The sequence below is a fragment of the Dufourea novaeangliae genome, unplaced genomic scaffold, assembly GCF_001272555.1.
Source record: "Dufourea novaeangliae isolate 0120121106 unplaced genomic scaffold, ASM127255v1 scaffold221, whole genome shotgun sequence".
Classification (NCBI taxonomy): domain Eukaryota; kingdom Metazoa; phylum Arthropoda; class Insecta; order Hymenoptera; family Halictidae; genus Dufourea; species Dufourea novaeangliae.
The window spans coordinates 2,516,623-2,530,716 of NW_015374115.1; the positions used below are offsets into that span (position 1 = coordinate 2,516,623).

At 46.2% G+C, this 14,094-nt stretch overlaps 1 protein-coding gene across 1 annotated transcript in view; it reads right to left on the reverse strand.

The window, feature by feature from the left end:
• Positions 1-1,372: 1,372 nt before the first annotated feature.
• LOC107191080 (protein apterous-like) overlaps positions 1,373-14,094 on the reverse strand; it is a 58,704-nt gene continuing 45,982 nt past the window's right edge. Inside the window, exons 4-6 of the mRNA XM_015580032.1 lie at positions 11,427-11,956; positions 7,093-7,310; positions 1,373-1,588 (exon numbers count right to left, since the gene is read on the reverse strand). Coding sequence (XP_015435518.1) covers positions 1,373-1,588; positions 7,093-7,310; positions 11,427-11,956 — 964 coding nt within the window. The remainder of the gene's footprint in view (positions 1,589-7,092; positions 7,311-11,426; positions 11,957-14,094) is intronic.

Here is a 14,094-nt window from a genome sequence, read left to right on the forward strand (position 1 = left end):
TATATATTTTATATATATATATATATATATATATATATATATATATATATATATATTATCATGTATACGTACATATTTATTTATATTTTTCATTTATTTATATCGTTTGTGTAATACTATCGACGGTATTACATCCCCCCCCCCCTGGGAAACGTTGGATTTTCACACAGCACTGGTAAAGTTCGTAACCCAAACTAGGCTTACCTCAGAACGTTTATAACCAATAAATAGACATCGACAACTAATTACAAACGCTCTCGATCGAGGCGACGACGTCGGGACGCCCCCGATTCATGTGTCGTGATTCATGTGTACGTATTGTGTACTTTCGTTGAATTTTATTTTCGAGCACGAAGTTGACGGATTCGAAAGGACTGTGCACGCGGAACGTTCACCTATCGGGCGCAATAAATACAACGCTTTCTATGCATTCGACTAACTCATCATCCGCTATGGTACATCCGCCATTTTGTCCGCGTGCCCTCCAGTTTGTCCTTCGAGTTCGATTCAGGGAGACGATGGTCGTTCGAGATACGATATCTTCGAAACATTCTTATCGGATCACAATCAATCAACAACCAAAGATCAATAAAAATACAGCCCGTCCCCAATGTATCGTCAACGATCTCCGCAACGTTGTCAGAAATTTTACACAAGGAGCCACGAACGTCTACTTACACGCTAGAACGAATGTACAGATCTTGCTCGAGCAACTGGGAGATAAAACAGTCAGTTAGAAGGACAATGGGAGTCCCCATCCACATTTGCATATATCATCTTGTGCCAACCTGCTGGCAGACTCTGTCTTCAATAGACGGAAAGGCGCGTCAATATAGTATACAAAAGTTGGATACTCGAGGGGATGATGAATAGGGAAATTGATCTTGAACAGTCAACTGATCATGATTCGATTGTTTCATTCTCAATCAACGATTTTTGTTCGGCTGGTTATCAATAACTCAGTAAGCCAGAGTAACAAGTCTCCTTCATCCTTGAAGAGACTCTGCTACCAGGGTAGTTAAACGGACACGATCGTATCTATTAAAATGGTTAAAACAGTGACAGTTGCAACAAGTGACAAGAAAATCAGTGAAAAAAGGTACTTGCTAGGATACTACCCTATTTCATCGAAGATCCCTTCCACGATTCCCGATCAACCAACGTTCTCCAAAACGAGACCCAAAGACTGCTTCGTACGCTTCGCGACAAATAAATTATTCACAGTGTCAGGAAACCAAGAGAACTCGTTCTCTGGGCCCCTCGTGCCTCGCAAGTTCCCGGATCGTGTCCTGAAAACGCTTCGATTTCCATTTCACGAGTCCCCCATGATGTATCGTTCGAACATTCTGGCCCGGTAACCAGAATTCGGGGATCACGCGCAGTCCAGGGACGCCAAGGACGCGGGACTGTGTGGCCCGCCGAGCATGAACGGCGGGCTCATCGGTGGACCACCGCTTCCGGTGCTGTTCCCATAGAGCTCGAGGTCGCCGAGGGAACCACCGTCCACGCCGCTGTCGCACTTGTCCGACTTGCCCTCCTGCTTCAGCACCATGCGCCGCCATTTTGCGCGCGCGTTCTGGAACCAGACCTGCGAACAAAGATTCGATCGGTGAGCGAAGGTGTCTTTTGATAGGAAAGAATTGAACATATTCATTTACAAAAGACACTTTTTGTGAGGATGAAAGCACCAATAAGCACTGCTCCGTTTACTAGGGTCAGAAAATAAATAAGATGGCTTAAAAGAAATTGGTCAAAGGACCAGAGGAAAGGGTAAAGAGACCATGTCACTGGAAGAGATCTCATTATTCCATAATAGGTCCATATAACTTAACCATCATATTACTGCATAAAATGTCATGTATTCTGATTTTTAATTAAATAAACTCCGTTCCACGAGAGAGGACTCATCTGCGGACCAGATTTCGTAGACTTTGCGCAGGTGATTCCTGCTTTCAGTGGTCAACCGCTCTGTCTCTGCTGTACACGCCCCTACCCACGTACCCCCTACAAGGCTCTTGATGGTAGCTCTACATACGAGTAATAGGTCTCTCGAGGACCTAGGAGCAAGGCAGAACCTTGTTTGGCACTTGACCTATTCACCAGTCGCTGTGGAAAACACAATAGGGACAAGCTGTGCGGAAAAGGTCTCTTCTATCGTGGAACGGAGTACATACGTCCAAAGGTGGTCTAAATATGGGCTAGCACCTTTACTTCAGGACTTATCGTCAAACCTGTTAAACATATTAACGATGTATCACTTATTTAAAATCAGTTTCTATCGTTTCCTGAAACATAGTTTCGCACTATACCCTCTAGGATGAAGCACCTAACATCATCCTATACTTCAACTAGCCCCTATTTAGATCCTGTATTTGGACCATCTGCAATAAAACCTATCACACATTTTTCCCCAAAAACGAAAATCCATCCAGAACAGCATTGTCACTATATCCGACGCCCAAATAGAACCGCGGCAAGAAGAGACAAAAAGGTAAAGGGACACTCCTCGGTCCACGGACCAAAAAGCTCCCCGTGGTTGTTATATATCTTCATCGAGGTGGGGGGGGGGGTTTACACGGGGGAGTAATTTAAATGCAGCAGCACGCGCTCACCGGGGCACGTCAGCCTGGCCCTGACTAGGGATAGCTACATCGTCCATACAATGCAACAATATATAATGCGACGACACACACTCGAGCCTCTCTCTTTCTCTCTCTTTCTCCACCCCCTGTCTGTCCCCGATAGATAAAAGACGGCCTCGATGCACGGGGGAGATCCGCCGTCGCCATTTTCAAGATAGTCTCCTCCCCCGCGGACTGAAAACCCAGAAGGAGAGACTTCCAGCCGCCGCGACAGAGAACCGTCGGCCTCCCCTTCGTGGTCGAGGCGCACGAGTGTTTCCCTCTGCTGTACATAGGTAGGCACGCGTATATACACAGGTGTGTTGCGTGTATGCGTTACGTGTACATACACAAACACATACGTCTACTACTACGTGGAACGCACCCACGGAAACGGTAGGAGAACGGCGACGGAACGCAGCCGCGGCGAATGAGCGAGTATTCGTGCGTTTCGCGATCAATATCAAGCAAGATGGCGACCAAGAACCCTACGCCGCACCGAATACAATAGGCCGTGGCTCTGTCTCTCTCATTCTCCCTTCCTCTCTTTCTCTCTCTATCCGCCTCCCCTGAGCGAACCGACGAGATAGGTATATCTTCTTTGGCTGCTGCTGCTGCTGCCGCCGGCGCCATCGAGTCACCGCGAGTCGTCTGCGTGGATCCCCCGGAGTCTGCCCACGGGGACAAGTGCCAAGGATTTCGAGGATTTTAGCCCCTCTCTGTCCCGTGAGTCTTTTGTAGATACGGTTTTGTCCTGGACGACGAGGATACGCGCTTGCCTCTTGGAGGGGGTGGCGGGTGAAACGGCGCGAGGATGTGAAATTTTTGATGCATGGAGGAGAGGGATGTTTGAAAGGGAGTATAGCGAATGTGTCGAGAATATTTCGTGATAGAGGGGCTGCACGGCCATTGTGTTGTTTTAGCGGCTGGGTGAGGACTTGCTTCCTTATTTCTGATGGTTCGGGAATGTTTCTGAAGGTGCAGATGTTTGAGGATTTCATGGCCTGGTATCGTACAGTTTGTATTGTTGAGGCCTTTAGGAATTATTCTGTTACCCTAAAGTCCTCAGTCCTTATGTATTGTGGACAACCCTTTAACGCCCAGTATTGCATCGGTACAAAATTAATTTTAAAAGTGCGGTAAATTCTGTCGCTGGTTAATAAGTTTTTTCCAGTTGAGAAATTCAAGTATTCCTTCCAAAAATATTGAAAACAAACAGGTCTGTTTAATATCGATATTTTCGGCTTCAAAATAACAAGATGCAACATATATAACAGTTTCATAATTTTGAAATAACGATTCAAGGGTCTGGCCATTAAAAGGTTAAAATAAAAACGAACCTCTTTTATCTAGGCAATATAACCTATCCTTTCCTGGAGAAACATTATTTCCCAGCCCGATTTCAGACATGGCATACTTGCTTCGTTTGCACTTTAACCAGAATACATGAAAATTGAAAATTTTAGGATGGTTTCACAGTTATACCACGCAGTGTAAAAACCTTCTGATACGCCACTGTGCCATAAACAACACACACACACACCAATATTTATCCAATACATACGCAATTTCACGTCTTTCATCAGAACCATAAAACGGTAAAATGGCACCCCGCGCACGTAATTCCTCCTTTTAAAAACCGTTCCACAAAAAACCACAAGACCCCGGTCACGAAGAAAACGCCCACCTCGAACCAGAACACGATATTAATTCCCCATAAAAAACAAAGAAAGGCGACCAAATAGTAAGGACCCACCGGAAACGATTTCGCGTAATGGCGGTGTAGGCCCGGCAAGCCCAGAAGCTCCGACCGCTAATTCGGACCCGGTAGAAACCGATGATTTCGGGATCCTGTAGGCGGTGATAATCGTCGATCCGCGATCGATCCCGTCGGTCCTTTCCCTGGAGGCCTGGATTAAAGGCGCGGGAGGGCCAGGAAATAGATTTTCGCCTATATAATTTAACGGTAGCGGGTTAACGAGGCCGACGGCGGTGTGCTCGTTACGACAAAAGTTCGCAGCGTTCGCGCGCGCTCGCGCACGTTCGCGGGGATTTTGAGTAGCGGCGGATTGACGGAGGGCCATAATTACGGGGAAAAGGCCACAGAGAGGCGCTCGTCGACGGAAATATCACGCGGCGGCGGCCCATGCGGTTCTTTTACCTCGACGCGTTCGCCGCCGCCGGCAGCACGCACTAATTGGGAGAAGCGTGTGTGCACGGTGTTACGTCTCCGAAAACGCGCGCGCACGCGGTTCGACCGCACGTGAATATTTTTATGGGTGCCTGGCGAGAGGAAAGAAAAAAAAAACAAAAGAAAAACGATCGAACCACCGGCTATCCATCTTCCAGCCGCGATTTTTCTCCCAAACTTTTTCTACCAACCCTACCCCCAACCATGGGAAGCTACAGCCTCCCCCCTCCCCCGCCCTTTTGCTTCTGAAATAGTCTTTTTCTCGAGAGAACGATGGATATCTGACAGAGGGAGGGAGACTATCTTCTCGTGACTTTCTACCAGCGCGTGACTCGTTTTATTTTCGTAACAGAGGGAAATCTTGGTAAAAGGGGAATCGAGAAATTGACGGGGAGTCCCTGTTGCGTGCATTAACGAGACTTTTCTGTGATTTCTCACGATGGTTTTGTTGCGGGTTCGAGGAGTGTGCAGTAATTTGAGGTAACTTTCAAATGGGGTAACTTTGTCTCAAGATAGAAGGTGATCGTTTTCGATTCTGCAGCTTTGTAAAGGGATAACATTTTAATATCCCGTGCTAGGTGTACGTCACATCGAAAAAATCGTATTTCCAGGGGTTTTGCCGTGAAAATACAGGTGAGGGACACGTATTGGGACCATTTTTAAGATAACTAATCGCAGGGATATAATTTTTTCCAACACAAAATGGCCCCCGGAGTTCGTCCTCAAACAAGCACCAGAATGGGTAGATAAGAATTTTCCGTTGCCTTTTTGCGCTCCGAACAATCTCCTTCTATCTTTAACCTCCCACCAAGCCGCAGAAATAAACGTAACCGCGGCGCTCGCGCATAAATTCCAACGACACCGACCAGAATCGAACAACACGAGGAGAGAAAGGGAGCCGTCCAACGATACAATCTGTCCGAAACGCGACGTGTCCCGAAAGGTCCCCGACGCATGGATACTTTTAGCGCCTATGAAGGGCGTCATGCGTCATTGACGCCGCAGCACTAATTGGGGGACGGTCGCCTGCGCGCGAATTTATTTATTTTTCCCGCGAACCGACCCCGGTAAATTTCGTTTTAATTACGCCGTTCCCGACGATTCCTCGAGTGACGTTTCGCGAACATCACTGAGCGGCTCTGGCTTGAATGGCTTTCCTTCAAAAGCAAATTCGGAGCGTAGAAACGTTTTAGAGAAGAATATCAATGGCCAAAGATCTCTTGACGTGTCATTCCGATGGACGCGAATAGGAAATTAATTAGGGCAAACTATGTATGAAAATACAGTGGGGTAAAACTAGATTGACGAAACGTCTCACTATTGTTTAACGTACATAAATAAGGGTACGTCGCTGCACATGTTGATATTTACCTCTGTCGTTTAGAAAGTCTACTGAAGTATAAGTGTCATTATTAACCCTCAGAAACCACACTCACTTCAGTACACGTAAATACCACACCAGTGTCAATTGGGATTTTGAATTTTCGATCTCTAAGAACTTGAAAAGAATAAAAGGAAATGGGACTTATAACAGATTACTTAGGATGAAATTTCCTCAGAAATTCACTGGTAATAAATGTAAAAGTGAGAAATAATTTTAACTACGAGAACTTGTTACAAGGAAATGGTTAATTTCAAACGATGTTTCGCTGATGCAAATTTGTACCAGTGAGGTTTCTTAAAAAAAGATACTAAAATTATTATTATCGGTAAAACAGTTGCGAGGCACTTGGTCAACCGGTGCGTATTACCTAGTTGTACCCTACGTAATCATTAATGGAACTAATTTCTGACGTTTCGTGTCTCAAGGGTGGAACAGCTTGTAGGTTCTCGCAACACGAGTAAATTCTTTGAAAATAGCCATGTTGAATCGCCCCCTCATCATTGTAGCATCCGTACAAAAAGGGAATACTATAACGAAGTGTCGTATTTGTTCCCTCGACAATTACACCGAACGATCTTCGAGAAAAAACAGTTGCAGTTCTCGAAGAATAAGTATGAAGAAGCAGGAGGGAGTAAAATGCTCTGTCCAGCAAAGATTCCTCGCGTTAAAGGGGAAGGGATTTATATCGAGATTCCTGAAACGCTCTCCGCCGACATGTCTCGCGAAAACAAATTGGATCAAGAGCAAACGATACCACGATCGCTTCCACATACACTGGGAAAGGCGAGGGGAACATTGACAGGAGAGGTTCACCGATCGAAAAGGAGATTGTCAATTTACTCGGGGCATCGGTGGCTACGGGACTAACGATAAGAGAATCCACGTCGATTGCTTACCTGCAGCACCCTTTTTGGCAAGCCAGTTTTCTGGGAAAGTTGCTTGAGATCCTTCGCGTCCGGATTGTGATTGATCGCGAAGTAACTCTTCATCGTCCTTAACTGGTGATGCTTGAAACTCGTTCTCATTCGTTTTGTTCTGCTGTTGGAACCAGGCATACCGGGAGTCGCGGGTCCCCCTCGGCCGAAGGGCATATCTATGTAGTCCGCGTTTAAATCTGCAACATAAATCCCAACATCCGGATTATGCGTCTTAATTAAAACACCGGTGTCGCGAGACAGAGAAAGAGGGAGAGGTATTTTTGAAGCAAGCCCGTATCGGGTGTATCAGCACGGGGGGATCTTTTCCGGCGCGTACGATCCGCCACGAAAGGGTTGGACCAGTTAGATTTATGTATCTACGGGCATGTACGTCTTTCCGGTACCGGGTGACGTCAATATCGGGGAAATATCGTTACAATGTCCATTGTTTCTAGCCGACTTAAATGGGACTTCTTAGGGAGTATGATGACGTTGCACTTTAGACAATTGGACACCTTGTTAATCCTTGTATTCGGTCTAAGTAAACGTATCGTTAGTATTCATTGTGTTACATTAGGGTAACTTACGTTAAGTTGGGTCAATGTATACATTTTTTGAAAATCTTTTGAACTGGAAGTTGGAATGTATTTACTAATTAGAATATTTTACTAATAAGAAGACTAGTATATCGTTCAACTTCTGGCTCATTACACGTTTTCATCTGCACAGAGACAAATTCCTGTGGTCCTCGCTGGGTGTCGATAAATCCACCACCACGATTCGAAATTGTCTACACCACCATATTAGGTTAACTTAAATAAGATTAGGTCAATCTAAACTTCAGAAGACGTAAACATTTCTCGAAAATCATTCAAGCTAAAAATTGGTCCGTACGAATTAACGATGAAGACTAATCTATAAAAGAATAAAATTAAGGTAGAAGTCTTCTATAGAAAAATAATAGAAGGCAGAAGTCATCTGTATCATCCAACTTTTGGTTGTCCAATCCCCTAAATCCATCTCATTACGCGTTCTCATCAGCACTAAGACAATCTCCTCTAGTCTTCTCTACCTTCCCAAAAAATCCACCGTCACGACCCAAAATCGCCGATATAACCGCGACAAATACGCATCCCTGTCGGTGAATAAAGCTCGTCGAAGGGCAACAATTGTCGGCTCAACCAGCCAACGCAAAGAACCGTCGGAAGCGGCCTGAACGCTGCTTGGCCGCGACTCTAGCGGTGTTTGATGTGTATCACAGCTCATTAGCTCCTCGAGTGCAAACAAGAAGGGTGATAGCGTATGCGAAAGACCGGTGGATACACACGGCCAATTACAACTCTATGCAGCAAATAGTTTGTAGGCACGATACCTCATTCCAGCTTACGTATGTATATACCCTATCTTGTCCCCGCGACTCTCGCTTGTCCACGGGACGATAAAAACGGCGCGGCTTGACAGTCGTTTGAACGATCGCAGAATACCAGGAGCCGATGAATCGAGCTGGGTCGATAAGATCGTGGGGGGATCGGTACGATATCGTGTCCAGATCTACGGAAGTAGCACAAAGATACTGGATTAAACGAACTTCTTGAAAGAAATTCGGTCTAGCTAACTCGACGACCAGAATTGAACCGTGACTCCAATGGATTTCGATTTAATCAAGCAAACATTTTTGTATGTTCATTTGTTTTTTCAGGAACTTTAATGCATCGAGTTCCCACATAAAAGGAAACGGTTTCGGAACGATAAGTACGGTCCCGGCGATTCTCGGTATCTAATGACAGCCGTTTTTATACCGCTATCATTTTCCCACCAAATTGAAACGTCTACCGAGGAACTTTACACGCACCCAACCCCCCTAATCTCGCGATTTCCAATAAAAGCCCCGCGACACACGTCTCATTCACGAGCCCGTAGAGGTCCAGCCACGGACGACCAGAAGAAAAAAAGAATCGACCAACGAGCAAAAAAGCGAAAGATGATAAAACGTTGATGTTCCCGAGAGGTCCGGATGACCTTGCCAGAAAAAAGGCCCGATCGACGAAGGTCCCCCCCTCCCCAACAACTCCCTACCAAATTATTATATTTCCGACGATAAATTCTCGCGCCTCATCGGGCCTGGCCGTGGCCAAAATAGAGGACTCCCCCAGTGATCCCGTGGTAGGAGGAGAAGGTGTATCATCCTCCGTTGAAGCATCGTTTTTTACGTCCATATAAAAATCAAGGAAAAAGGACACGTCGTCGGAAGAAGACCGGTCAGCTCCACGTCGAGAGGCTCTCGCCGTGTGTCCGTGGATCGAAGACGAGTCGACCGTTGTTCCCACGGTCGGTCAACAATCGAAATTAAGTCCTCGAAAGTAGGAGCCCACGCGCGACACGTACACGCTTTGTTGGGATTGGATTCGGTGAATTTATGTCGCGGCGACAAATTTTATCAGGGTTCGGTGGCAAACACCGCACGCCCACGCGCGGCCGTAAATCACCGGGCGAACGAGTCGGATTCGTGTGCACGGGACACGCGGCGGTGGTACGTGCTGCTGCGATCTGACCGCGTGCTGGACGTCGTCTCCTGGTCGCTAGCTCGCTTCCTCGCGGGGCCTCAACGGAACGCGCTTCGGCCCCTCTAGGGGACCAGACCCCAGGTGGAATTTTCGTGCTGTGGCCACAGCGATTGTCATCGCGGGACAACAACTGTCCAGGTTGGAGGGGAAGGGGGGAATAATGAAAATCCTGGCAGGTACCGAAAACTGGTACAGCCTGGACCCAAAGGCGAGATGATACCCGCGCGAAGGAAGAGTCGATAAGTCACCCAAAGCGGCACGCTGGCTTCCTTCGTTTCGCGGTTACGGCTACTCGGTAGGACGTCGGTGCTAAATTGGCCACGTTACGCGGACAGCTCGTCGTGCAATATAATTAGAAGGAACGGGACACGATAGCTCGGAGCAACTCTTTCTGGTAGGCGGACGAGGCTGTTGGACACGAGGAAGCTGATTTACTCGGGCCTTTGTGAGGTTGGCTGGAATTAAGACTGGGTACTATATGTTTAAATGGCCAGGTCGCTTGGCCAACGTCGGAATATTCTTCAATGGATTCCCGTGCACGTACGGGGATCGGAGAGTTTCTGCCTTTGAAGAATTTACTTCGACGGAGGACAGCGAACGGTTGAGTTACCGAGAGTCTAGGCTTTGTTGAACTGAGGACGATTAACGGGGATTTTGACTTGTAACTGTACGGTACTGATGGACATTGTTGAGATTTTGAAAGATGAAAGGGAATTATTTTAGAAGTTGCATGTTATATGATTTTCTGGGTAAACTGTGACAGTGAGACTGGTTCAGTGTAGCTTCTGGGAATGATGAATTGCAGGAGCATTCTGGTTTCTATTTTGAAAGCTTCGAGTAGCGGTACGTCTACGTCTGGTTGCTGATTTCGATGAATATTGAACGAATATCATTATTTCACGCGCCACGAAATCATCAATTAAATGCTGAATTGAAATGTTTTCGCGCTATTAATTTTACAAGTTAAGGGGTTCAGTAACATTACACGTTACTTGAAATATAGTCTGCGATACATTCCTGTTGTTAAGCGAAGATTAGGTTGCTTTACGGTCCAAAAACTTCTATACGAATTTAGTCGGATTATTTACAAACCAAAGTTTTCTAATTGTACAGTAATACTAATTTCATCGTGTATTCTAACACGGAGAGCGCTCAAGATTTTACACCTACTTTATGTTCATACAACCATGCGAACAATGTTTTAAATTCTTTAAGTAGTATTAGACTTCCAGTTCGCGTATTATTAGCACTAGAATGAAAAATATAGAGTCCACAAGAGATGAACGTGCGAACGCTACGAATACATTAAGAATACCTTGCACACAGAAGAAGGTCGACATAGTTTTAATAAGCTGAACGAAACTGTATGAAACTTCTGTATTTACATATCGTAAAAATCGCTGAAGAAAATCTACTGGACCAAATAATCATTCCAATCTACCAACCACAACTGCCTAAAAGATCAAGTACGTGTAGATGTTTCCATTGAACGCTAAAAAATACAAGATTTCTGCAAAAATTCTAACAAAATCAAGGTCGTCATTTCTTAACAAAATCGCAGCTTCGAAGCTTCGATTTGTCGCACCAACTATCCCGTTCAATTCTCTCGTATCTCATAGGCCTTAATCAAGCTTACTTCATTTAGTATTTTACCAGAAAGTTCTGCCACCAGTTAAAAACTTAAATAACATCCCCCATATGTTGGTGACACAGCAGTCCAAATAGTCAAAGATTGCACGGAATGCTCACCTATATTAGCAGTCATGGCCTCAAGATCCTTGGGCTTCCTCTTCCTCGGCCTGCCCTTCTGTCTAGGTGGCGGTACGACCGCGGCGCCGTTGAAGTACGGCACTTTAGGTGGCGAGCCGACGTCAGGCACGGATGGCGTCGAGGGTTGAAGCGGTACGGGACTGACGTGACTGTGGGGATGCTGAGGATGCATCGAGTGATGAGGATGCGGCGGATGGGACGGATGATGGTGGTGATGGTGAAGGAATTCCGGAGAGGGAAAGGGTTGACCGGGGTAATGAGGACCAGGAGGGTAAACCGGAACCGGTGGGCTCTGAGAAGGATGCATTTCCGCGCCCATTTCGTAGTGGAGCCGACAGAGCACCGCGCCGTCACGCATCCCAAAATGATCGCCCTTGGTCAGGGGGACAGCGCAGGCTGCGCAGGAAAAACAACGAACGTGGAAAACTAGGTCCCTGGCGCGCATCACCAACTCGGAGGCTAGGATCGCCGCCTGACACCGGGCGCAACGTTTCATGCTGCCGAACATCCTGGAAAAAGAAAGAATTCGAGGGTTAATATCGCAGAACTTGGATAGGCCCAGGTGTTGATTGAGGTCAAAGTGGGGGTGAAGCAGAGGGTCCAAGTCAGTGGATAGAGAGTAGTGTCACCTAGAAAAGAGCTAGGTTGCTATATACTTGTTCATTGTTATTATCTCGGTCTTTTGTGATAAATTCACGGGTAGTAGAAAGATATTCGCTTTGAGGCCAGTTCCAGTTGTTGGAAGTCCATAATGTAGCTTACGGTTAAGGTACTGTTGGCGATCTGTTTAACCATCGCTCACCTAATGTCAGGTTATTTTGATTCGCCTTTTACGACAATATTAACGGATTTTAACAGAGTAAGACAAGTCAATCACTTCTGGAAAGAATAGAGCGCGGAGACAGCTATGCTTGTTTGTGAAACGTATATGAATTTGGAAAGGAAGAATCGTCGACTGCCCAGATAGTTCAGTGCTAAAAGCACTCATCCGTGTAATGAAGGAGTTTATTCGATTCCTGGCTCAATACCCAATCGGTCGATTTTTCTTCTCCAACACTCTATCTTTCTTAACATCATTTCTAAAAAGCATTTTGAAAATATAATACGTTCAAAACTGTAAAACCTTACGTTGTTGCGAATACATATATCAGAACATATATTAAAGGTCAAAATGTGCTGCTCGAGCAATCGACCACAAAGGTGTAACACTTTCATGGCACTTATGTACCCTTATAGACTACAAGTATGTCCGGAGTATTTACAAAATTTATTTTTTAAACAATGTCTTCCAGTATTATGTGAAAGAATTATGTACAAAGACCTACACAATTTTTGTACATGGGGTAGGACATGGAGCCAAATTTTCTTACAATTAAGATGCATAGCTTTCTGATAACTTGATGGTTATATTTTCCTGCACAGATTGCAGTGGTTTGTTTTAATAAATAACCAACCGGGTGGATGGCCTTTTTTTGGTAGTCCTTGTGGAGTGCACGAGTCTAATATAAAATTTCGATTCTTCAAAACGATCCAATTCATTCACGATTCAGCATCAGCAACACCGAGGAACGACGGGATCGAACCGCCTTGAAAGCCCGGCAGCCCGTTTAGCGAAATGCTCGTTCTCTCGATGGGCATATTTTTCGAGTCGTGGTCGGCCAATTAACCGGAGGAGAGCATGAAGTCGAGCAAAGACAGTTCGCCGCACAGCGTCCGCCGACACACGGCGGAGAGGATTCGAAGGGAGCGGGTATCCCAGGGGCGGGGCGGCATAACAAAAATAACCAAGAAATTATCGTAACTGCGGGACGGCAGGCGGCGCCCATTTTTCCATTCACTTTAAACGATACAAACACATCGACGCCGGCGAATGTTTCCCATCGTCTCTGGATATCTGCCGTGTTTCCCCCCTTTAAGATAGGGTTCCCGTTGAATCGAGAGAAAAAAGGAAGACGACTCTCTCCGCGAAGATAAAGTACGACGGACAGAGAGAGAAGGAGAAAGAGAAAGATCTCTCCCAGTTGGACACACGAGAAGCGGCGGCGGGACCACGTAGAGGGCCGAACGGTTGATATCGCGAAGGTAAGAAGGGACACGCATGTGTATAACCTCGGTGGAGGAAGGCGAAAGGCCGGAAAGGGAAGGAATATACCGATGCAACCGGGCACCGTGACATCGCTACTGCATTAGCGGCACCCTGCAGTCTCCATTACCGAAGCCGGTCTCTCTCGACTATCTACCCGACATCCACCAGGGCTACCTACCTAAACCACCTATCTCACTCTCCCCCTCCAGCTCCCAAATATATTACGTTCCCTCGGCAGCCGTACTAAAGAACCTAGATAGAGACGTGGCCGATCTTATAACCCTGATGCCGCGTCGGATCCAGTCCCGGGGCGAGCCGGTGTGCCACATATTTATACGACGATCACCTTACCAGCGGGGCGATCGCTGCGACACGCACACGATGTTTTTAGGGCGAACTGCTTTCGGTCGCGCTACCATTTCGGTTACACGAGCTTAGGACAGAGATTTTAAGAGAATTAATGTCTTAGACGTGATTCGAAGTGATGGAAACTTATATTGGGACTTATTGGGGAATCTTTTGATTGTCGTAGCTACCAGGATGCCATTTTGGAAAAGACGG